The sequence below is a fragment of the Poecilia latipinna genome, unplaced genomic scaffold (assembly GCF_001443285.1).
Source record: "Poecilia latipinna isolate Pla-1442-1.1 unplaced genomic scaffold, P_latipinna-1.0 Scaffold1867, whole genome shotgun sequence".
NCBI lineage: Eukaryota > Metazoa > Chordata > Actinopteri > Cyprinodontiformes > Poeciliidae > Poecilia > Poecilia latipinna.
In genome coordinates, this window is record NW_015114483.1 from 76,163 (window position 1) to 98,717 (window position 22,555).

The following is a 22,555-nucleotide window of genomic DNA, read 5'->3' on the forward strand; positions in this document are numbered from 1 at the left end:
AAAAAAATAAACCAATTTTGCAAGTATAGTGTAGTTTTTTTTTTTTGTTTTTTTTTTTTTTTTTAATTTTTTTTTTTTTTTTTTTTTTTTTTTTTTTTGGCTGTAACTGGTTTTCCTGGTTTCCTGGTTCCTGGTTTTGTAAAGCCCATTGTATAATCTTTTGTGCAAACGGTGCTTGACGTATAAACTTGCTCTGGCTTGCCAAACATTCAGGTTGATTTTTCATGCAAAGATTTATACAAATAAATCTTTGCATGAAACCCATGTTTCCAGATGGCCACTCCCACTTTCCCATAGAGAACATCCAGGACAGAGTATTGGAGCAGCTTGCTCAGAAATCGTCCCTTGTCTTTTCTAAATGCATCGCAAAATAAAAAATAAAAAAAAAAACATTTTATACTTGGAGTTACATTACTGAAAGTAGTTATAGGACATAATAAACAGACACAGGTGCTTCAGATAGTTAATGTGTAAGTTACGCTGACAAAAGCCTTTCACGTTGCCCTGAAGTCACCGGTATGTGGGTGTTAACAGGTTCCTCCAGTTTTTAAAGAACTGGAGGAACCTGTTCTTTATAAAAGAACAGGTTCTTTTATACACATACATCTTTATAAAAGAACCTGTTCTTTATAAAAGAACAGGTTCCTTTATAAAGAACCTGTTCTTTATAAAAGAACAGGTTCCTTTTATACACATACATCTTTATAAAAGAACCTGTTCTTTATAAAAGAACAGGTTCCTTTATAAAGAACCTGTTCTTTATAAAAGAACAGGTTCCTTTTACACACATACATCTTTATAAAAGAACCTGTTCTTTATAAAAGAACAGGTTCCTTTTATACACATACATCTTTATAAAAGAACCTGTTCTTTATAAAAGAACAGGTTCCTTTTATACTCCTTTTATACACATACATCACACATAATCTGGCTTTCAGAGTAAATTCAGAACATCATCTTTTCACGTTCAGAATTCAGTCATTTCTACTGAACAACCTAAAAACCGTGGAGTTTTATCACATTAAAAAGTAAAGAAACTGGGAAGTCAGTAATACAGCTGTAGCAATGTTTTTTCCTTTACACTTGGCTTTCACCTATTAAATGCTAAGTCATTCAACTTTAAAAACGGGAATCATTTTGTATTATTTGCTTTGGACAAACTGCAAACAGAGCTTCTTATGGATCTCTGTCAATAATTACTTTTTTCTTACCAATCTTCCTCAGATTGGCCTGCACAACTGATAGCTGTCTTGTTGGCAGAAATATGATCTTATGCGGCTTCTCTGCTTAACGCCTCCCTCGGTTACTTTGCTATGCTTCTTCTGCTTTATGAGGTATTCAAAGCTTGGTATATTGTTTTAGGACCTAAAACCCTGCTACTTTCCCTACCCGCTGTGTTCTTTGGTCTTCATGATGCTGATTCATAAAACACTCAGGATGACTTCGGAAGGCACTGATTGTTTATTAAAGGTTTCCGAGTAACAGAGACTGAAGCAAGACATCGAAAGAGAAAAAAAAAGAGGAAAAAAAAATCACAATTCTTTCTCCACTTCGCTATAACTTTTATTTATAAACATCAAGAGATCAGGAAACAACGTACATACCTTTAACGTCAGCAAATTTATTAATCAGTAATGACCTTTACATCCAACACTGTGTGAGGAAAAGTTGTCATGCTTTTGGGAATGAAATCAATGGAATGCAAATTCATTTCCCTCATTTTATTACCAGTTTTAATCATTTACTCCTTAAGGGTACATTTGGCCATTTTGCTACTAAATGCTCCACTTTTTTCACCAGATAATGCGTATTTGGTTGTTTGAGTCTTCTAATCTTCCAGGCTGCAGTGACTGTAGACCCAAGAGAGTTAGATGATAATTGCCTGTTGGCTCTTTGTAGAAGTTGCCTTTGCTACATTAAGGAAACTTTTTTTTTTATTACTGTGCTGATTACAATTGTTTTATTCAAAAGCTAACATTTAAATACACATCTTCCCCACGACATTAACAGTTCCCTTGCTGATGAAACTATTCAAAAATAAACTAACTTAGGATTTGAGCATAATTGATTCTTAAAAGCAAGCGTTCCTTTTAAAACGAGAACAGAAGCTGAATTTACCCATGTAGTGTGTATTGGTTCTAAAAGGCAAACATGGTGGATAAACAGACATAAAATGCACAGTAAGAGCATATTTGTCAGCAAACTTAAGCATGAACAAAAATGCAGGTTAGATTGCCGTTGAAGAACACCCTGCCATCCTTTTCAGTGCTGCACTTGTTCCTGAGGACGTCCAGGATGCCTGCTCTGACCTCAGGGCTGAAGGACTCGTAGAAGTGCTCTCTTCCTGTCATGAAGCTCAGCAGACGTTCTCCAGTTACGCTGCTGCGGTCGAAGCATTCTGTGATGTCAAAGCTGTTGGGAACTGGATGTTCCTCGAATTTAAGGCCTTGGTCCTTGAGGCAGGCAGCGATCTCTCCAGATGAACGGTACTCTGTGATGCTGCAGACGCACAGCTCCTTCTTGTAGGTCTTCCACAGGATGTCCCAACCACTGTTGGCTGTATTGTATAGAAAACAAAAAAACAAATGTTGAATGGTCCAGGCTGATAAAGAAAGGCATGTAATTTTCTTTTAACGTTAAACCGTTAAACTCGGTTTAACGTTTTGCTTTTCAGTCAGAACTTACCTTCACTGTGTAGATTACTGATAAAGAATACTGAATAAGCAGAGTTATAATAGAAATCATGTATATTTAAATTGTGTGGCAAACCAGTCGGTCCAACTCTGCTTACCTGCTTCAACAATGATCATGAGTCTGCCGTTGTTTTTGAGGAGGCTATGGTGAAACTTGATACTTTCAGCCAGGCTCTTTACATAGTAGATCATCTGTTGAGGAAAAGCATTGGCTCCTATGACTTCACTATTTGAACATGTAAGTGTATTTTTATTATTATTTTTTGCTTCCATTTATATTCAAACAACAGGAATCACTTCAACTACAAAATGCCCACCAAATAAATATGTTTTTTTTTTTTTTTTTTTTTTTTTTTTAATTGCAGCCTTAATTTGTTTCACTTGGATTTTAGGAGACAAAAACAAAATCATGCATACTTGTGAAGTTCAAGGGAAACGATCCGATTGTCTATATTTCTTATGAATAAAATTCTGAAATTTATATGAATGCATTTATATTTCATCTCGTCTGAAGCAATACTTTCTAGAACTCAGCTGCATCCTTTCATTACTACTTTTCACTTGTGCAGTAGTTTTTGTTGGTCTATCACATAAAGTCCTGAATTAATAAATTGTCGTCGGTGCTCACAATGTGAAATATTTCTTAATAACTTCTGCAAAACAATGTACATTAGAAAACGTGTAAACCCTTTTTATAAATATATTTTGTAGGAGTTATAGTTTAGCTTAATTCAAATCTGTACATTTGATGCATTGACAGTTCAGGAAGTAGAAGGCAAAAGGTAAACCAAACTTTCTTCACCAAACTTTCTTCACCTTTACCTGGATCATGTGTATGAAGTCAAATTTCTTTATGCCTCCCTTTGCTTTCTCATAGTCCTCACTGGACATGGAGTGCCAAGAGAACTGGATGTTCTTAAGGTCAGCAGTCTTGGCTGCCAAAGCTTTCAAGACATGCAAAGAGAGAATGCAGCAATCATATTAAGACATGTCATAATGCATACACACATCTTGATTCTTGGGTTAATAGTCATTCTTAGCATCTCAAAGCTTTTCAAAAACTGGAGACTGGAATTTAGCCACAAAACTCTGATCAGTGCATCTCCTAAATGCTTCCTTTCTTTATATTTACAGAACACAAAATGCTGAACTAAATTATCATTACCTTTGAAGTTGGCTGTGAGCTCAGAGCTGCCCTCCACAATGTCAGCGGTTATGGGAGCAGAAGGGCAGGCCGACTGCAGAAGTGAGAGTATCTGAACATCAATCTCACCTGGAACAGACCATGAAACGCAACTGTTTTTCTTTTTCAATTAAATGTTACAGTTCAGCTCAAAGTCGTGAATTTTCTTTTTTTGAACGGCATCACTCTCTTGCTTCAAAGACTTGAATCTTCAAAGACACATACACAGTTACAAAGTCGGCCTTCTATCACCATCTGTCATTGCTAGGATTACTACTAACGTCCAAGCCAGATCTAGAGGAAGTCAGTGTGTTTATCTATAGTCGCATTGATTACTGCAACAGTGCCTTCACAGCTCTTCCTAAAAAGTCAGCCAACATCTTTCATTATGACTTCTTGACTTTTTTTTTTTCTTTTTTAGGTTCCTGGGTATTAAACTAAAATGAGTCTTTTGTTTTACTTTATGACTGAATTGTAAATTATGTTGACAGCAGTCGGTTAAATATCTAAAGGACATGCATATTGCTTTTCTTCTTATCCATATCTTTATGTGCAGTCTTTGCTCTGAAGCCTTCTAGAGCAACTATTGGCCAATATTGATCTGTGAATGTCAGAAGTTAATCAGTGGTTCGGTTTCTCTTCATTGCCCCTCACAGGTTGTCAATCACTGGGGCCTTTTTGAATAAATAATTAACTTGTAGTTTAAATCTGAAACGTTTTACCATACCTCCCCCACTCCCAACACCTAGAACATCCAGACTGCTTTTACCAGCTCCAATTCTGTAAAACATATTCAAATATATATTTTTAAAACACAACAAAACCAGCTAAAATAATGAATTTTAAATGAAAGCACTGAACTACGAGTCAATAATTAGGTAAACAAACAATTTACTATTTTTCTTATTCATTCAATGCACAATTTTCTATAAGTAGATAAATCAGAAAACATTATAAAGTTGTTGTTTTTTTTTTTGGTTCCACTTCTTATAATAAAGGACCAAAGCGCTCTAATGCGCATCTGCGACTAACAATGAAGACGACAAAAATGCATGAATGAGTAGATCGCTCCTTGTACCTTTGAAATTCTGCAGGCAGGACGTTTTGCAGACACTTGACGATGGCTGCGTGCTCTCCGGACTTTTCCAGGTAGAACTGGAAGATGTTGACGCTGCAGCCTTCATAACAAGTGTGCGTTTCTGCACTCATGACTTCACCCTGCAGTACACAAACCAAACACTTTCATCCACATTGTAGGCTAATTTAATTTAGATAATGTGAAAAAAAAATACCTTAAATTTGTCTTTTCTTCGGGTTTTTTGTTTTGTTTTGTTTATTTTGGGAGTTAGGAACAGGAACACAATGTGCAGCACCGCTTCCTTATATTCACGCTGCAGGACTGATCCCCCGCCCAGAAGGCTGGTCGTTGCATTACGTAACTATGGCTCTAAAAAAATAAAAAAGAAGTCATCGTAGCTGTTCTGCTAACACAGAAACGGGTTCCTGAACTTGTTTGGTCCTTTATGTTTTGGTAATTAAAGGTTCTTGTCAGAAATCGACAATCTAATGTACTTTTTTTTAAAAACAAATACTTTAATTGCCATGAAAGTAGTGTTTACTGTCATAAAAGTGTGAATGTCGTATTATGTATCTTCAAAATTAACAGAAACATTTTTCCCACTTCTGTGACTATTATTTTCTATGACTCTAAGAGGCTGTTTTTTTTCTTCTGTTTTTTCCCACGCACCAAGGTCTGGTCTCACTTAATGTCTTTTTTTTTCACCACGGAAAGTTTCGCTATCAACCTTGTAAATCACTGAGATCTGCTGGTTCTGCTCTGCATCTCCAGAGTCAGAACCAAACACAGAAGAAGCAGCATGAGTTTTTAAATTCACTTTCAGAAAACTGAACAAATGCTTCAAGCAAAAGCCAATTTTTTTTAAATTAGCTTTTAATGATAAATTGAACATTATTGATTTCACTTGTATTTCATTTTTGTAATATAAGTTCCTTTCCTTGATTAAACCATTGCAGTGTAACTTCTGTCTGATGTTTCATGTCTTCATCATACTCAGCTCTTTGACTTGCCATTGTACAGAAATGTGCAAAAAAAACTTAGCTTGCCTGTTGGTTGGGACTAATTATTTCTTTAGTTGTTTTTATATAGTTGTAATTCCACTGCCAAAAGTTTCTTGATACTCAAACTTACTCAAAATCAACTGATGGGTTTTTTTTAAACTCTCAGAACATTTTTTTAAAAAGGGTCAATTTTGAATTCCTCTTTTCTTCCAACGTAAAAAGAAAATCCAACCAAATTGAAATTCCTTCTCAGTTATTTTAGACTACAAGAAAAATGACCAACCTCAAATGAACATATTAAATATTAAATTAACAATGAACTAAAACTTGTTTGTCATTTTTGGTTTCTGATGAGAACTTCAAACTGCCCAAAGATGCACAAACTAGAAACTTAAAACACTGTTCATTTTGAATATTTCCTCTGCCTTCAGATGGCACCAACGTCACTTTTTCTGGATTGGCAGCATTAAATGTGCCTAGATCTTTTTGCTAAATGGTTTACATTTCAGAGACAAGAAAATATGAGATTGTTTGAATTTTAGATCACAAGCAAGTCAGTGACAGGAATCCTTGTATTTGCCCAAGACATGCTGATAGTTTTGGAGCATTGGCCTTCATTAGGACAGCTAGAAACAACGTGGGAGAAAATGGGACACTTTTAGTTTTTTTCTTGTATGGGTATTCTCTTTGTATTCATTTAAATAACTAAAGGAAATTTCTCCAAATTAAAATTTCCACTAATTTATCACAAAAAAGGGATGCATTTCAATTTAACATTTTGTATTTCAATAATGAAAATCAAATTCTATAATGATTTATGAAATACACTGCAGCTACCAAAGCACAGATGGAAAACAGTGTGAGGGGAAAAACATACATCTAAATCTGCCTTTGGCTTTTTAAAAATATTCTGCATTGCTCATTGATCTTGCAGGAAACTGATGTATTATATGTGTCAGCATGAGAATCTACAGTGACATAAATTTGAATCCCATGAAATGGATGACAGGGCTACACATTGGTGGCAGTGGGTTCAATAGTGATCCACTATTCTACCAAGTCTGGACTAAAACACATCACAGGGAACGACACGTCATGAAATTTATACATAAATGTAACTGACTAAATTTAAAAAAATGCAAAATGGCTGTCTGACAAAATATGTGTTGCTTTATTTGTTGCTCATTTGTGGATTACACAGTCACCAGGCTAAGACAATAAAAGAGCCATTAGTCATGATGAGGTGATTTCTAGGTGATGGGCTTTCCTGGAAGTGTTGGGTTTCCAAATCAAGTTTTACTTCATGCTTGTCTGGTGAGAACTTAGAACAATTACTGCAGATTAACCTCAGAGAAAACACAAATTAGTGTTGATTATGCAGTTTAGGGTTAAAATTATCGGGATGTCAATTTTAAAGCACAGCACAGTGATCATTTTCCCTCCAGTAACTATTGTTGCCCTCAGGAGGGTGCCAGAGGTTCACACATCTGCCTCAAGGTCTGCATCAGTAGCATTTATTGAGTTCATTGCAACTGTGGAGGGAAAGAAATTCACGGCAATATAAATAATCCATGTTTTATGTGTCTCACATCAAAAACTCATGAACATCTAAACAGATTCCACATTCCAAGAAAGATCATTTTGTGTCGACGGAAGAATAATGTTGCTGCAGTATGAACGGCTGGTGGTGTTACATCAGTGAGGCTCAGCAGTTTAGATTATAGCACTAAATGTTAAGACATTGTGTTTCACTGTGTGGGATTGCTTCAAATTGCAGAGACATTAAATTGCCATTATTTATTGGTTCCAAGTAAAATGATAAACTTCTGAGAAAATGAATTTTGTGTTTTTAACTGTAAGCCATCAACATCAGAACAAGCAGAAATAATTTCTTAAAAATGATCACTCTGGTGGTAATGTCTTTATATAATGCAAAGACATTACCAGGGCCTCAATAGTGAACTAATTTCTATGGTACAAGGAGTTCCTAAGATGAGAATCGCAAAACTAGATAATGAAGGTAATTTGAAGGATTCTTCTTTTCTTCGATTTCAAAGAAAACATTAGCGCTGTAAAATACTGCAGTGTTTTGCCTTTTTCTGAATATTGTGAGTGTGGTTTTTACTGATTAATAGAAATAAAGGTGAGAAATTACATTTTTAATACACAAGAGCATGGAGTAATATTTCCAGTAGGCAAGTGTAGTTTCTATTAGATTTTGCACAACACTCATTAGCAGCACAAACTTGTTCTTAGAGGAATTAAAGTAGAGAAAATTTTACAAAATACAAAAGAAAATTTCTTCAGCATCTTTATATTGTTCCATACAACATACTTAAATGAATCATTTTGTCTTTTATCCCCTTCCATGTACCAACAAAACCGGTTACTCACCAAAATAATTGATCATTTATGGTGAAGTTGAAAAAAAAAAAAAAAAAACTAAAGTTCTATGTGATTGTTCAGATTCGTCAGTGAGAGACTCCTTATCTGAATTCAGAAATACAAAATTAAAGCTGCAACATAATTTTTCTATTAGCAACAAACCCTGATTATTTTTGCAAGTAAATTAACTAACAGCTAAAGAAAAGGCTCCCAGGAGCAACTGTGTTTTCACTTACCCAGTTCAAGTCCTACTAGAAACAATACTTCCAATCATTTTAAAACATAATGCACAATTACTTTAAGCTTATCTGAATTGATTCTCCATGAAAAGCTAATTGTCCAGTTCTATATTTATTTGTACAGTTGGAATAAAACGCTCCCGGAGAAAGCAGCAGTATGATGGGGTCTGGGCAGCAGCCTGCCAACAGCAGCTCATTACAAACTGTAATGACCGGATAAAAATCTAGTGTCTGTAACGGAGTAAGAATGATCTTTGATGTCATAATAATACAAGTTTAATCATAAAAATTGAAAGGAATACATTAATTTATTTTACGTTAGAGAACTTTAGAATTCATTAAACATCAACATGTATACAAAACTAAATTCAATACAGGATAAAGCTTGAAGATACTCAATGTGCTTGAAAGTATTTCATCATCATCTAGGACTAATCTGACCTTCACTCTAGCTAAGATCTGTTTTTAATTTGGCTTATCGATGACTATGACACCGAGGTTGTTGTTAAAGATCACTCTGCCCTCAGACTCCATGCTGCAGTCCGGATGCCGGAGCAGCTCCAACACGCCGTCTTTCAGCTCTGGTGACGCCGTTTTATTAAAATCCAGCACTTCGGTGAGAAAGTCAAGCAGCAGCTCCCCCTTTTCATCTCCCTCCGTGAAACACTCGGTGATATCCATTTGAGATGGCAGGTCAAAGCTGTGGTAGCTCACTCCCTTTGAGTCCAGGAGGCTTTTGATGTCTCCCGTGGTCACGCATTGACTTATTTCTGTATTGCAGAGCTCGTGCCTGTATTTCCGCCACAGCTTCCCCCAGCCGCTCTCTCCTTGAACAGGTGGGGCAGAAACAGTGCTAGCGTCAGCATGGTAGCAAATGGTGACAATGTTTACAGGTGTTTTATGTTGTAGACCAACAGAAAACACTGCGTAGTTCAGAAATAATGCACAGTTGTCAAAATTGTTTCACAAGTGAAAAAACCTGATGAGTGTCATGTGGGTTTATATTCAGACGGTTCGCTGCAGCCGGCAGGACTATGTTCCTGCTGGCTTTGCTTTATCTAAAAACACAATCTTATTTCTAAAACAGTCCAGGCTCTGTGAAATTCAACGTTAAACCAAATTTGCAATAGATTCTCAATTGGATTGAGGTTTTCGTACCTCAGTCTGAAGTCATCTTCTCTGACTAAACTAGACTCAACTCCAGCTATCTTCACTCAGCTCTGACCATCTCTCCTGCTCCTGCCATGAATGGTAAGTGTGTTAACAGCAATGTGCTGTGTCCGTATACTCCCACGTAGCATTTTGCATGAAGGCACAAAAGTCTGATTTTTGTTCCTTCTGACTATATCAAATTTGTCGTAATGTTTGCTCCGTCATGTGGAAAACTGCAAACGGGGGGTTTTGTCGTGACAGTTTCTTGGTTCTTCTCACTTCACCGCCGTGGTTAATAGCTGTTGTCTCCCTCCTGAGCTATGGATCTTTGAAGCTCCCCCAGAGTCATCTTTGCTCATTCTCTGATTAATGCTCTCCTTGCACAGACAGACAGTCTGACAGTGAAACATAATGCAGTTTGTTTGGGGCATCAGAGTGAAAAAATGATGAATGCCATTTCTCATTTTCCTTCCACTTCATATATTTATGCATATTTATTTCACGTTTTGTCGATTTACTCCATGAAACCCTAATAAAATACACCGACATGTCTGGTTCTCACACAACAAAATGTGAAACAGTTTGCAACTGTATTTCCCCTTGAACAAACGAAGCGTAACAGTTTCCTTCACATCAGCGAGGAATAACAAGGACGATTGTTAATTTAAATTGACGTCAATCAACTCACCAGACACAAGAATAATGAGAAGCTTCCCATTCTTATCGAGGAGACTCTGGAAGAAGCTGATGGTAGCACCGGGATCCTTCACATAGTACAGCATCTGTCGATTTCACCGCACATAATGAGCCTGTAACTGCATTCCTGGAGCACCTAATTATATTGCTATGGTAGACAGATGCCCTAATGGGATTAATTGCTGCCGAGTGCCACCTAATGAATATGACCTAGATGTGTCAGAAATACAGCACGAGGGCTGGCAATACTTCAGCACCAACCTGTATCATGTGAATGAAGTCTGCCTTCTTCGTCGTCTCGCTCAGTTTCCAGCGCTCCTCAAACTCCGAGGCCGTCATCTTGTTCCAGGTGAACTTGATGTAGTTTAGCTCAGGTTTCTGCGACACTAAAACTTAAGACAGATAATTAACAAATATAACAACTGTTTTTTTTTATGTAGGGAGGTATAGAAAAGAAATACACTGAGCTAAAAAGTGTACACATTCCAAAATATCAGGTTTTTATGATGTTAGAAACAAAAAGGAGACCATAACAAATCATTTCCAAACTTGTTCCACCTGTAATGTTCCAATTCACCTTGTGTTATCTGAAGAACACACACATTGGTTAGAAAGAGGAAACAATCTGTCCAAGGCAGCGTACAATCTCCTGTTTGCACTCTCCTTTGAGCTGATCCTTTGTGGAAGCAGCTTTTTACTCAGCTTCAGCATCCATCCTTCTTTAACGGGAGTCTGTCAGCATTTCACATCTCGACTTGGAACTTGTCCACTCTTTCATGCAAAAGTTCCCAAACTGTGTCAGATTTTGTGGACATCTTTTGAGTGCAGCTGTGTTCATGCCTCCACACAGATCTTCTGTCGTTGTCACATGCAGAACATAAAACTAGCAATTGCCAGAAATTCCTGCTGCTCCTTCATTGTTCACGCAGGCCTCCTGGCAGCCTCTCTGACCAGTTTCCATTCTAGTTTTTCATGAATCTTGGAGGACCATCAGGCTCTCTGCAATGCCACTCTGCTTTTTTGATGTCTGTCTTTACTGTGTTTCGTTATATTTTTTATGCTGTAGAACCTTTTTGCACACTTGGCTTGTTTAATATTCTCAGTTGACTAACTGAAGCATCCAAATTTGCCAAAAAAAATTCCTACAAAGCTACATGATTTTATGTTAATTTGATTCAATATAATTGATGGGAGTTGCATAGTTCTGTATAACTAAATGCTGTAATTAAAAGGTGCTACAGCTGTGTATTTGTTTGGGGATGTGCAATTTATGCTCACTATTTATATTTCTTTTTACATTTTTTGATAACTTGATTTAATTTATTTGCACCAGATGTTTCTAAATGATTTTATTTTAATTTTACAAATGGACTCTTTTTAAATTTGAAATCTAAAAGGAACCATGCCTTCGCTAAATGTTGATGTGAAAGGTTTTTTTTTTAATAATCCAAAAGGAACTAGGCCAAATGGAACATTTTCTTGTTTTACAAAGTGAAGTGTAAGCTAATTTTGGAAATTTTGTCTTTTCTCAATTAAAAAAAAGACAAAATTTCCAAAAAGGTGGTAAACACCTGAGTTTAAAAACTCAGGTCAGAAATTTCTTTCTCTGTTTGGCTGTTTTGTATCTCATTCATATTTATTTAATCTTCATTTTTTATTTAAACATAAGGCAACAGATCCCTGTATGTGTTTTATTAATGAGCCTTTATGTTGTACAGCAGGAAACAATAAATCTGTGTCATTCAACCGAATCGAGTGACATTCTACTAACCCCACTGACTTTTTGGGGTAATGTCAAAAAAAAAAAAAAAAGAAAGAAAGAAATATGCTTTATGTTCCCACAGTGGGAAAATTAAGGAAAATTCAGGAATAGTGAATGCAGCATTTGTATGGATATGGGATGAAAAAGATCAGTCTGTGATTGGCTGGTGGTGTGGCTCCTTTATGTAAACTTTGTCAAGTTGCAAGAGCAGGTACGGAGGTAAACACATGCCAGAACATGAACCAAATAAGCGCACGCACGCACGCACGCACGCACGATACGCATCGTTCTCTGCTCATTAAAACCCCTTCTCCATTGCCAAGTCTTACTACAGCCTGGTTTGTTCCTCTGCTTTGTTCCTGGTCTGTCTCCAAAGTGCAGTAAAGCAAACTAGAAGCCTTAAACTGCAACTGTGTTAAGCATCAGATTGCAGACAACCAGCCACTTGTCATTGGAAGTATGTCGGAGGGGTTGTTGGTTGCTGATTGGTCATTGTGGTTCAATGATCAGCTCTTCTCTAATAAAGGAGCAATGGTTTTATTAATTTATTGATAAGAAGGTTAAAGGCAGCTTTAACATGATGCTTCAGCATTAAAAATACAAAGAACATACCCTTTCCAGCCAGAAAATTAAATATTGAAACATCTTTTAGAATGCATGTGAACACAGACACGTTTTGTAAGAAGAGGGTGAACCTTAAGAAGACTGTACCTTTGTAGTTGTGTAGCTGCTGGCTGCTTGGCTCCACCACCTCATTATCTACGGTCACCCCTGGACGCTTCTTACGTAGCTCGTTGAGCATCTCTAGGTCTATCTCACCTAGCAGAAGCAAGGCAGTTAAAAACAAAAAAAAAGAAAGTTAGAGGCAAAATGTTAACTTGTTGAAATCCCTTCGTTTTTTATAATGATGTGTTACAAAAAGAAAACCAAAGAAAAATTGCATCATAGGTTAAATTTTAAATATAGCTGACGTTGCCGTTTCGAAAGCTGTTCAGAGTTGCTTTCGACCCGCAATAACTGGAACATTGACCAACATGTAGATTTTAGCCACTTTCTGTTTTAGCTGCTCACATGTGACTGTGTTTAGTGTTTAGGTTTCAACTTTTTGAACAGGTTTGTTCTGTTGCACCACTTAGTAGCAAGTCTCGCACATCGTTGAGTTTACATCCAGATCTAGCTTTGAAGCCAAAGCTTTCAAACAAAAGTTGTTTCAAAAATGAAACAACTTTTGTTAAACAAATGCTGCTAAGTCTCATATTCACTTGTGTTGACTTTTAAAAACGCCACCACACTTAGAAATGTAAGTTCATCTTTCAAAAGAAGCAGAAATGCACTTCAGTCAGCATAGAACACAAGACAAAAGAAATTTAAAATATCTTTTTTATATTTAGCTTTGTGCCCATTTGGAGCAAAATATGAAATTGAATGATAAACTTATAGAGTGTATGTGTTTTAAGCCTGTTTGCTCCAACCTCTGTGACCAACTAATTTGAATTTATAAACTTGCATTCTAAGATGCCATCTACTGAAGGTAAAAAAATGTTGTGTTTGGATTTTTGGTTTTATTTCTGAGGTCAAAATTTGAAGCCTATGTATCTACATCAAGGATGACTACTTACATCTGAATGTAGACTGTCTGCTCCACCCAAATTCTTCCTAGTTGTTTAATAGAGCTTCAATTAAAAAAAAAAAAGAATTATATCTTTTAGTGCTTGTATAGAAAGAACTGAAAGAAAACACTGTTTATCATGTTGTAATGCTAACAGTAGACGGCACCAGAGCATTTAGTAAATCACTCTGGAGTTCTGCCTCGCAGCTACAACTCATTTATGCTGGATGTGACATTACTTTATAATTCCCAATGCTGGGCTCTTAGGCAAGTCAAATACAACATTATGATGTCACCACAAAAAAAGTAGATTAAAAAGTCCCAATTATCCTGTTATGTAAGAAATACTCAAAGTCACAATGGATTTTGATGAAGATTTTGAAATCCAAAGTGAAGTAACCTCATAAAGTCCACATGAATTAAAAACTAGGGCAGGTACTCCAGCTATTATGCTGTCAGTATCATTTGACTAAAGGGAGAAAATTTTGTTCTCTTTCCTATTGAAGGTGACAAGTTGCCACGATGAGAGGAGTAAATTTAAGCCATGGAGCCGATGCGAGGATGCAGTGAATTGTTTTACCTTGCAGGGAAGTTTGTAGTCATTCTAATGGATTTACAAGTCCATTAGAGAATCCATTATGATACAGAAATGACAGCTCAGGTAAAGTAAAAGGATGGGCTTGGACATAAGTAAAGGGTAGCAGCACTCTGAGGGCAAGTGCTCAGTTTGCACAGGAAAAGAAATGACTGTATTGTAATAGAACCTGGTGCTGTAAAGCTACATGGTGTTTAGGTCATTTTGTCAAACTAATAGTAAATAAAATGGTCAGATGGCGACAAAAAGCCTCCACACTGTCTTTTCTTCTTCTCACAGCAGCCATGAATAAACTCTCCAATCGGCTCAGCAGCAGCCGACTGATTCGCCAACGTTCCCTCACCTTAGCTATCTGCTGCAGAGGTCATTCAGCTATTTACCGTGTCACGCTGCACATACGCTAAGTTCAGCGGTGTCAGCGCCATATAGTTTGTGCTCTTACCAGCTCCGCTTCCAACTCCAATGACATTTAGATGGGACTTTCCATCTCCAATGCTGCGGGGAGAGCAGAAAAAGCAGGAATAAAGAAAAAGCAGAGTGTCTTCAGAGCAGCGACGCCTTGAAATTCACAGCTTCCAACCTGCCAAATGTGGGTCACATCTTTTTGGGCCTGTAACTGACAATTCTGCCCGACACTCGGGAATGTGAGATGTTCTGATCTAGCGACTGAAGCCTCTGCAAGAACTTAGGCTTTGAATGTCGCTGTGGCGCGTTCTGTCAATCAACGTAAATTTTTATTAACTCTGTTACACCTTTTAATTAACTTGTGAGTCACATCCCACCGGCTTCCTGACGGATCTGCTTGTGAAAACGTCAAAAAAGAGCCGAGTTTGGTTGGGTTCTCTGCAGCACGTCAGTCACCTCCCACAGCCTGCGCTGTTGGTTGTGAATTTTTGGGAATTCACAACCATGCACATACTATTTGACTGTTTAAAATATACATTTAGATCGTCAGCCACGCATTGTTAATCTGTGAAACAGACTTTGGACTTAAGTTTAGTTAAAAGAAACTCTGTTCACCGTTTTCTGTGATAAGCGCCACAGGTTGTGATTATTGATTCTCACAGGTTTTGTATCTTTCCGATTCATGTGTCTCAGAATATCCCTGCACTCCAATTAATTAGATATTTACTTTTTCGTACAGCAAACTGATACATTCAAATTACATGCATTGCAATGAAATTCACATATTCCGTTTTCCAACAATAAGTACTAACTTGTGTTTCTTTTACCTACCAGTTGCTTAAAGGTCAAAACCATCTCCTGTTTATGGTTCTCCAGTTAATCAAAACCCTGATGTCACATCACATGTTCTTCACAGTTCACAGCTGCAGGGTTTTAAAAGCCAAGATACAGATTTGTCTCAACTTAATCCTGATCTTCAACTGACAACGAATTGGCATTTTTTTTTCCTTCATCAAATGCATTATTGTTTCAAATTATATTTTGGCACCATTAATGAAGCCTTTATGCAACAAGAAAATATATATATTTTTTCACAAACTTAGGTGAAAGGTTCATTTGAACTTTTAATCCAAAAAAATATTAATATATTCTATTCCAATTGTAACACAGCTGAAGCAACAGACAGCATGTTTTTTTTTTTATGAAAGTCGGTTCCTATTTAAATTTCAAATAATTTATCTGTGAAAATCACCAACCAAAAGCAAGAAAAGATTAGCAAAAATGACTAACCCATTTAATAAAGTTTTGTTTCTTTCATGCAAATTAATATTTTCCTCTTTCAAACAAACTCTACATAATCATAATAATTTTGTCAAGACATGTCAAAATTACAATTATCTTGTCGAGAAATATTCCTCTACGAAATATTCTGACGGTGCAGGGGAGGATGGTGAAAGTTTGGATTATTAGTATTGCACTTATCTTTGCAGTTTTCACTGTATTCACAATTCAGTTTTTATGAAATTTTATGTGGAATCATTCAAAAATAATTCCCAGGAAATTCACCTATTCACAGATTTTTTATTTTTATTTTTATTGGGCATGTATAAAAAAAATTCTAAAGAAAATGCAACCACAGACCGTAATATTTTCAGTTGTCCATGTGTTAAATCATTGTTAAATGAGCTTTTACCTGGACAGAATGTCGGGTAGTTTACTGTGGATGAAGTCCCGCATGCATTGGTGTTCAGAGGAGCGCTCCAGAAAAAGGTGGAAGGATCTCTGGTACCTATCATCATCATGAACCAGACTTTTCAGTGGGGATCCCATGATGCCTGTCTGGACAAGAGGCAATTCATTTAGGTTTATACTTTGGCTGGGCCGTACACTTTAATCAAATTCACTTTATGCGTTATGTCCTGCAGAGAAGTTAGTCCCTTCACCAGGTCTCAAGACTTCTGCTGCCTCTAACAGGTGTTCTTCCTGTATTTAGTTCCATTTATCTTGCTATTGACTTGATTCCCTGTCCCACAGGATGATGCTGCCACTGTGTTTTAATCAAATGTGTCAGACTCAGCTGTACATCACAAAAAAAGCCAAATAAAGTACAGTCAAGCTTATCGGTTGCAAATTCTGTAAAGTATATCACATTTCACTTCCAAATAAAACCGGAAACATGCTGTCCATGTTGTGTATGATGTTTTAATTTGACTTAAACACCTAACAGTACAAACACAAACATAAGATAACATTTGGGATCTGCTATTTGAAACAGAGTCATGTATGGTTGAACGTCACCACACCAAAGCGTATTTCTCTATTATTGGAACGCCAAAGCTGGAAATTCATCTGCCTTTTTTCCCTTCCCTGTTTTATTACGACAGAGCTGCCGGTTTATTGACAAAAATGACTTCGGCGGCAGCGGAAACACAGAGCTGCACGCAGGCAGACAGGCGCTGTCACGTCCCCTCCGACACAATCATGAATACGAACAAAACACGTCCGTCCTCCGCTCAGTGAGCGTCAAAGAGCGACTTTCATCGTTCGCTAAGATTCCCGTCATGAGCGTGAAAAGCAAATCGCGACGATGATCACTTACTACGGTCTTCCGGCAGAACAGCGTCCCGGGGGGAAGGTGGAAGGCTGGAGTGACCCCTCCCACATGTGTCACAGCTTCTTCCCTTTAGGGAGGGCGAAAGGTGGCGGAGGAAATCCGCCAAAGAAAATCCGTCTTCCCAAGGCCTGCGCGCTGTCATTTGTACGTTTAGCGTTTATTTTCAGAATATTATCCTATGAAAGACCCGAGCGTCTAATCTGACTTTGCTGCCTTAAATTTCATTGTAATAGTTTTTGTCAAATCTGAGGGAAATTTCATGTTCACAGGCGGTCCAAGGTTTAATGGGGGCTAGAGCAGAACTTCATTTGGAGCCTGATTTGGAGTTACTTTTAAATTGTGGTGGGATTGAATGGTATTAATGTTTTTGTACATATTTAACAAGGTGATCGATAATAACCTGGTTTTGTTCAAATGTTTTCAAAATACACATAAAAGAATAATGTGAATTGTTTACAGTGGAGTCAATAGAATTGCATCTATTAAAATGTCGAGGCTTGAATGCAAAAGATCTATAAAAATACAAGTTACATAATTTAAAAAGTGTCAATTTCTGTCTATGACACTCTATAGTGAAACCTATGGATAAATATCACAAATAATTGCAATATATTCAATAAAAAAAATTGGCTTGTTGACATGTTCAAAAACTGAATAACGTAGTGTTTAATCCTATAAGTCTTAATGTAGCAGTTCAGCCAAATTTGCAGTACCGTAATTACGCCACATTTTGCGCTATCTGAAAAATCCCAACAGTTTCTGAAAGGGGAGACGTTGCGCTTTCTAGCCAAAATCAGGTTATTATGGTAATTTCACTCCTGCTCTAACAGGGAGTGACACTTTTAATAGACGGTAAGTTGCAAAAATTACTTGCTAGATATTGAAAGTTCCGGTAGTTATGGACATATGAGCAAATAAATTTACTCACAGGACATTTAAAGAACTACATACATTTAAAATAAACAAAAAAACATCCAGGCGGAGATTTTAAATTTACGACATAAAGGGGTAAGTGGTATACATCTGGAGGATGATCTGCTTGTAGAGTTCCTCTGGCACAGATGGTTTCCGTAAGAAGACCAGTTGGAGAGGCAGCAGCTTGACCCACCGTCTCTAGATAAGTCCAGCCTTCATTCATTATTGGACACAGAGTTATGTTAATGCTGTTATACTGTTAGCTTCAAATAAACTCATTTTCATTAGTCCTGCAATTAGCTTTTGAAACATTTGAATTGGGAGTGAAACAAACATTATTTGGGTTCAGGGAGAAAATCATTTATTGTCTTTTTTGAGTCCCACTGAGTTTTCCATACGCTTTAAAAAACTGCCAGATCACTGTTCATGTCAGACTCGACTTCAAAGTCCTTCCATTAATTACACAGGGTTGCACCATCTTATCTCTTTGGTCTCATTGTTTTCCATGTCACCTTTTCTCGGTCAGACACAAAGTTACAGGATTAAAAAGGAGACAAAAACAATCCAGGGGGTGGAAAAGTTAGCACTTTTCAGCCATGATCCATCTAATTGGAGTGAACTCCCTCCTGCAAATGATGAAAGAGATTTTTAGTCTGACTAACTACGTCTAATTCTGTGCCAGATGTTCATTAGAAGGCACTGTTAAAACCTCCCTCTCTCCTTTTATCTCTGCGTACACACACACTCTCACACCCATCTGCACTCAATAGAAAAATTACACACACAAGTTCAGCTCACAACACTCAGTTTATCATCGTTAATTAGTCCCCAGCCTCACAGATGTTAGGTGCTACAATGACTGTACAGATGAAATGGTGCTTTGAGCTAAAATTAACCAAACTAACCTGCTCAGATTTACAGTAATTGTTTTATCAGATTTATCTCATCTATTTGTTTCAAATCTCTCAGTTTTGAATTATTTTCTCTTTAACCCCCACACAAGACTCTGGACGACTTCCCTCTGCATTTTTATTTTTTGGTTGGTTTATTACGTTGAATTTCTTAAACAACAAACAGAGATATATAAATTCAATTCATATCCATGTTCCAGCTTATCAATTTAATTATCTTGTGAATCATTAAATACTTACATTAATTTAAGATTTTATGTGCATTTTAAAAAAAGTAAATCTGAAAGTATCAAATATTTATGCACATAATCCTATGGGTGAAAAAAAATTGAAGAATAATTCACATTTCTCTTTACAATTCATAAAAATGTAATTAAAAAACACACATACCAAAAGCATATCTGTGGTTGCCAAACACTGAGCAAAAGAACCGAAGCAAAAGAAAACAGACAGGTTCTTCTTCTTCTTCTTTCTTAGATTTTAACGGCAGCTTGCATCCATAATTGTTGCTCTACCGCCATCTGTTGGGTCCTAATATCTATAAAACAAACAGGTGTCTGGCTGAAACCAAATTAAACCTCTATAACTTAAGGTGACCACACCTTTCTCTCACTGCACTGCCCTCTTGTGTGCAAATAACATAACTACCAGTCAAGGTCAAAAACACAGGAAAGAATACAGCTATTTCATGTTCAACATAATAATGATAATGATATGCACAATCAGAGAAATTAGAATAACGAAGCAAGTAACTTTTGAGAGCCTCTAAATGGATGAGGAAGCTTCAGACTGTAGGGAGAGAGACAAAACGTTGCACTGATATTTCTCTTAGAGGTTTTTAAGAATTGCTTTACTCAGTCTGAAGCACCAGTCCCTCAATTACCTCTGTGGAGAATGTGGACACTTTTGAGCATGAAGATAGAAAAACAGGTAGAACGGTTGATCATTTACTCCTCCACATCAACAATTGTTTTGGAAAGACAGCAAACGCAGATGCAGTTCTAGGCTCAGAGACACCGACATGTCAGTAAAACAGCTCCAGAAAAGAAAGCTTGCAGAGGAGGCCCACATCACTCCTTTTACTGATATGGGAGGGTGCAGAGAGTGCTGAGGTCCTATGAAGGCACTCACAGAGAGGCTACTTAAGGTTTATTGCATGTTGCATGCCTAACTGCTGCAGTTTCAAGATCAGGATTATATAATGTTAGAAGTGGGAAAGTTGTTAACTGTGAACCTTCAAAATGGGAATAGCATCTGATTTTAGCTCTTGTTCAACATAGCCAGCATCTATTTTAGATAATGCAGAATTTATAGAAAAAAAAAATTCCTCCTGACCCTTTAACATGTAAGTGAAACCAATAGTGATAATATCTGTAGAAACTCTGTGTATTTGGAATACGAGAAGACTTGATGTTCTGACTTAAAGAGGATATGAATTTCATACCTCTGCCCCATGATGCACAGCTCTGTAGGTACGTGGAGGAAGTTGCATGTTTTGTTTCGGTCAAACTTCCATGTGTAAAATAAAACCTCAAAGAAAACCGATCATAAAATTATTTGAACTCTAATCATTTATGTAGGTGCAGAGAGATGTAACAGGCAGGGAGGTTCACTCACTGCTTCTTTATTTATGAGTTTTATGAAAGAAATATGAAATATTTTATAAGTGATATGATGGATGGAATTACATAGTCCTGACTTTGCCTGGAGTTTATTGGTGTTCTGGTTAGATGAGAAACAGAAGGATTGGTAGAAAACGATTAGTGCAGGTTAGCCTGAAAGCAGCACCCTGCTGTGGAGATTCCTTTCCTGTGTGGTCAAAAGATAATACAAGGATAGATGGATCAAAGTTCAAAACGTTAGAGGCTGCAGAAGCACTGAGACTGTGGCGTTGTAGTTACAATGAATGTCCCTAAACAAAAAAATATAACGTAAAAATATGGCAGTCTAAGATTTTTGGAAAAAAATAAAAATAAAAAAGTTTCCAATCATGTTCTAATTTGCTTTGGCCAGTAATGTGAAATGCAAATACAAGTAAAAATTGTGTTTATGAAACCTTTTTAAAGGTGCTGTACAATGTTGGACCATAATTCTCCCTACATGCTCCTTTTCTGGGTTTTGTGCCTGTCATGCAGTCCATAAAAAGTTGACTATAAATACATATGCCAAGGCATTCCACAGCTTATTAAGAAGTAAAATGATCTCAGTTTTAAGTGAGACCATTTTAAAGAGTTCAGTAGTTCATCTGATTAAAACTGGCTGCAAGAAGTAATCCCAGGCAATCAAAATTTCATATGAATACCCTGAAGGGATGCATAATGATGGTCATCCAAAGGTTATTTATAAATAAACAAAACTAAACCAGTGATCTGCTGTTGATCACCTCTGATTAAGCCTCTGCCTGTGGTGTTTTTATCTTCTATCATTTTGTGTCAGCAGGCTCTCCACACAATGATTATATATAAATTGAAAAACATCTACTGTTTTTGAAGTTCAAATTATTACATGTAGTGTTTTTTGGGAGACTAGAAGGATAATACTTTCACAGTTTCATTTTCTGGGATGCAGATAAACACCTTTTCCATTTCTAGTTAAAAAAAACAAAGCAGTAAACATTCATTGTTTGAAATGGCCCCACAAGCGTCTAAGTTTTTTTTCTCTCTCTCCCAGCTCTGAAGAACTTCACCAAACCATATTTTATTAGAGTGTTCCTGCTTCCTTATAGGAACAAATTTAATACATTAAAACGAGAAGCTCAAACTGTCACTTTGCTCATAAATCTTCACTAAAACCTCCAAATGTGTCTTGAAAGATGCGCAAATGAGATGAATTGGACATGACAAGATTGGGCCCCGTCTTTGCCATGGATCAGATGGCCGTGACACAAGCGTTTTAATTCAGCCTTGTCTTAAGCAAAAGTGACAGGATTAAATAAATGAATTAGATGAGACAAAGATTTAAACTCTGCTTCGCTCGCAGCCCGGGATTATCCTGGGACTATCGGACTGGAAATCTGACTGGAGGGCAAAATGAATCTTATCAACTGCTTATCTGTTCTGGGCTTTGCCTTAGAGTCTGTGGTAATTACAATATATCAGATGTATCAGGACTTGAAAGTCAAGGAGCCATGAAAGATCTTTCCTGGTCTGGAGCTTCTGCCTTGTAAATATCCCTCTCATAGAGGGGATAGTGAGAGAAACGCAGGCCCTTTTTTTTTATTTTCACATGATTTCACAATTTATTTGCATTTTGTCCAGTTCTCCATGTACACACAATAGTAACACAAATAGCTTAGGTACTGTAAACAGTAGGCAAAG

The 22,555-nt window shown here is 36.9% G+C and overlaps 2 protein-coding genes across 5 annotated transcripts; both read right to left on the reverse strand.

Moving 5' to 3' along the window:
* Positions 1 to 2,109: 2,109 nt before the first annotated feature.
* Positions 2,110 to 5,279, reverse strand: LOC106934826 (histamine N-methyltransferase-like). The gene is made up of 7 exons (XM_015014962.1): positions 5,169 to 5,279; positions 4,955 to 5,094; positions 4,604 to 4,656; positions 3,859 to 3,966; positions 3,516 to 3,637; positions 2,792 to 2,885; positions 2,110 to 2,557 (listed from the first exon to the last, which is right to left on the reverse strand). Exons 2-7 carry the CDS (start codon positions 5,083 to 5,085, stop codon positions 2,205 to 2,207), a joined length of 861 nt encoding a protein of 286 aa, XP_014870448.1. The 5' UTR covers positions 5,086 to 5,094; positions 5,169 to 5,279; the 3' UTR covers positions 2,110 to 2,204.
* Positions 5,280 to 8,681: 3,402 nt separating this feature from the next.
* LOC106934825 (histamine N-methyltransferase-like) lies at positions 8,682 to 21,636 on the reverse strand. Of its 4 annotated transcripts, none has more exons than XM_015014959.1 (7): positions 19,629 to 21,636; positions 16,492 to 16,637; positions 14,836 to 14,888; positions 12,901 to 13,008; positions 10,689 to 10,819; positions 10,420 to 10,513; positions 8,682 to 9,406 (listed from the first exon to the last, which is right to left on the reverse strand). In XM_015014959.1, exons 1-7 carry the CDS (start codon positions 19,635 to 19,637, stop codon positions 9,045 to 9,047), a joined length of 903 nt encoding a protein of 300 aa, XP_014870445.1. In that variant the 5' UTR covers positions 19,638 to 21,636; the 3' UTR covers positions 8,682 to 9,044. The 4 variants fall into 4 exon arrangements, with proteins under 4 accessions (XP_014870445.1, XP_014870447.1, XP_014870444.1 ...); XM_015014961.1 differs by having other exon boundaries at positions 16,492 to 16,633; positions 19,629 to 21,634; XM_015014958.1 differs by lacking the exon at positions 19,629 to 21,636 and adding an exon at positions 17,398 to 17,569 and having other exon boundaries at positions 16,492 to 16,633.
* Between the last annotated feature and the right edge of the window lie 919 nt (positions 21,637 to 22,555).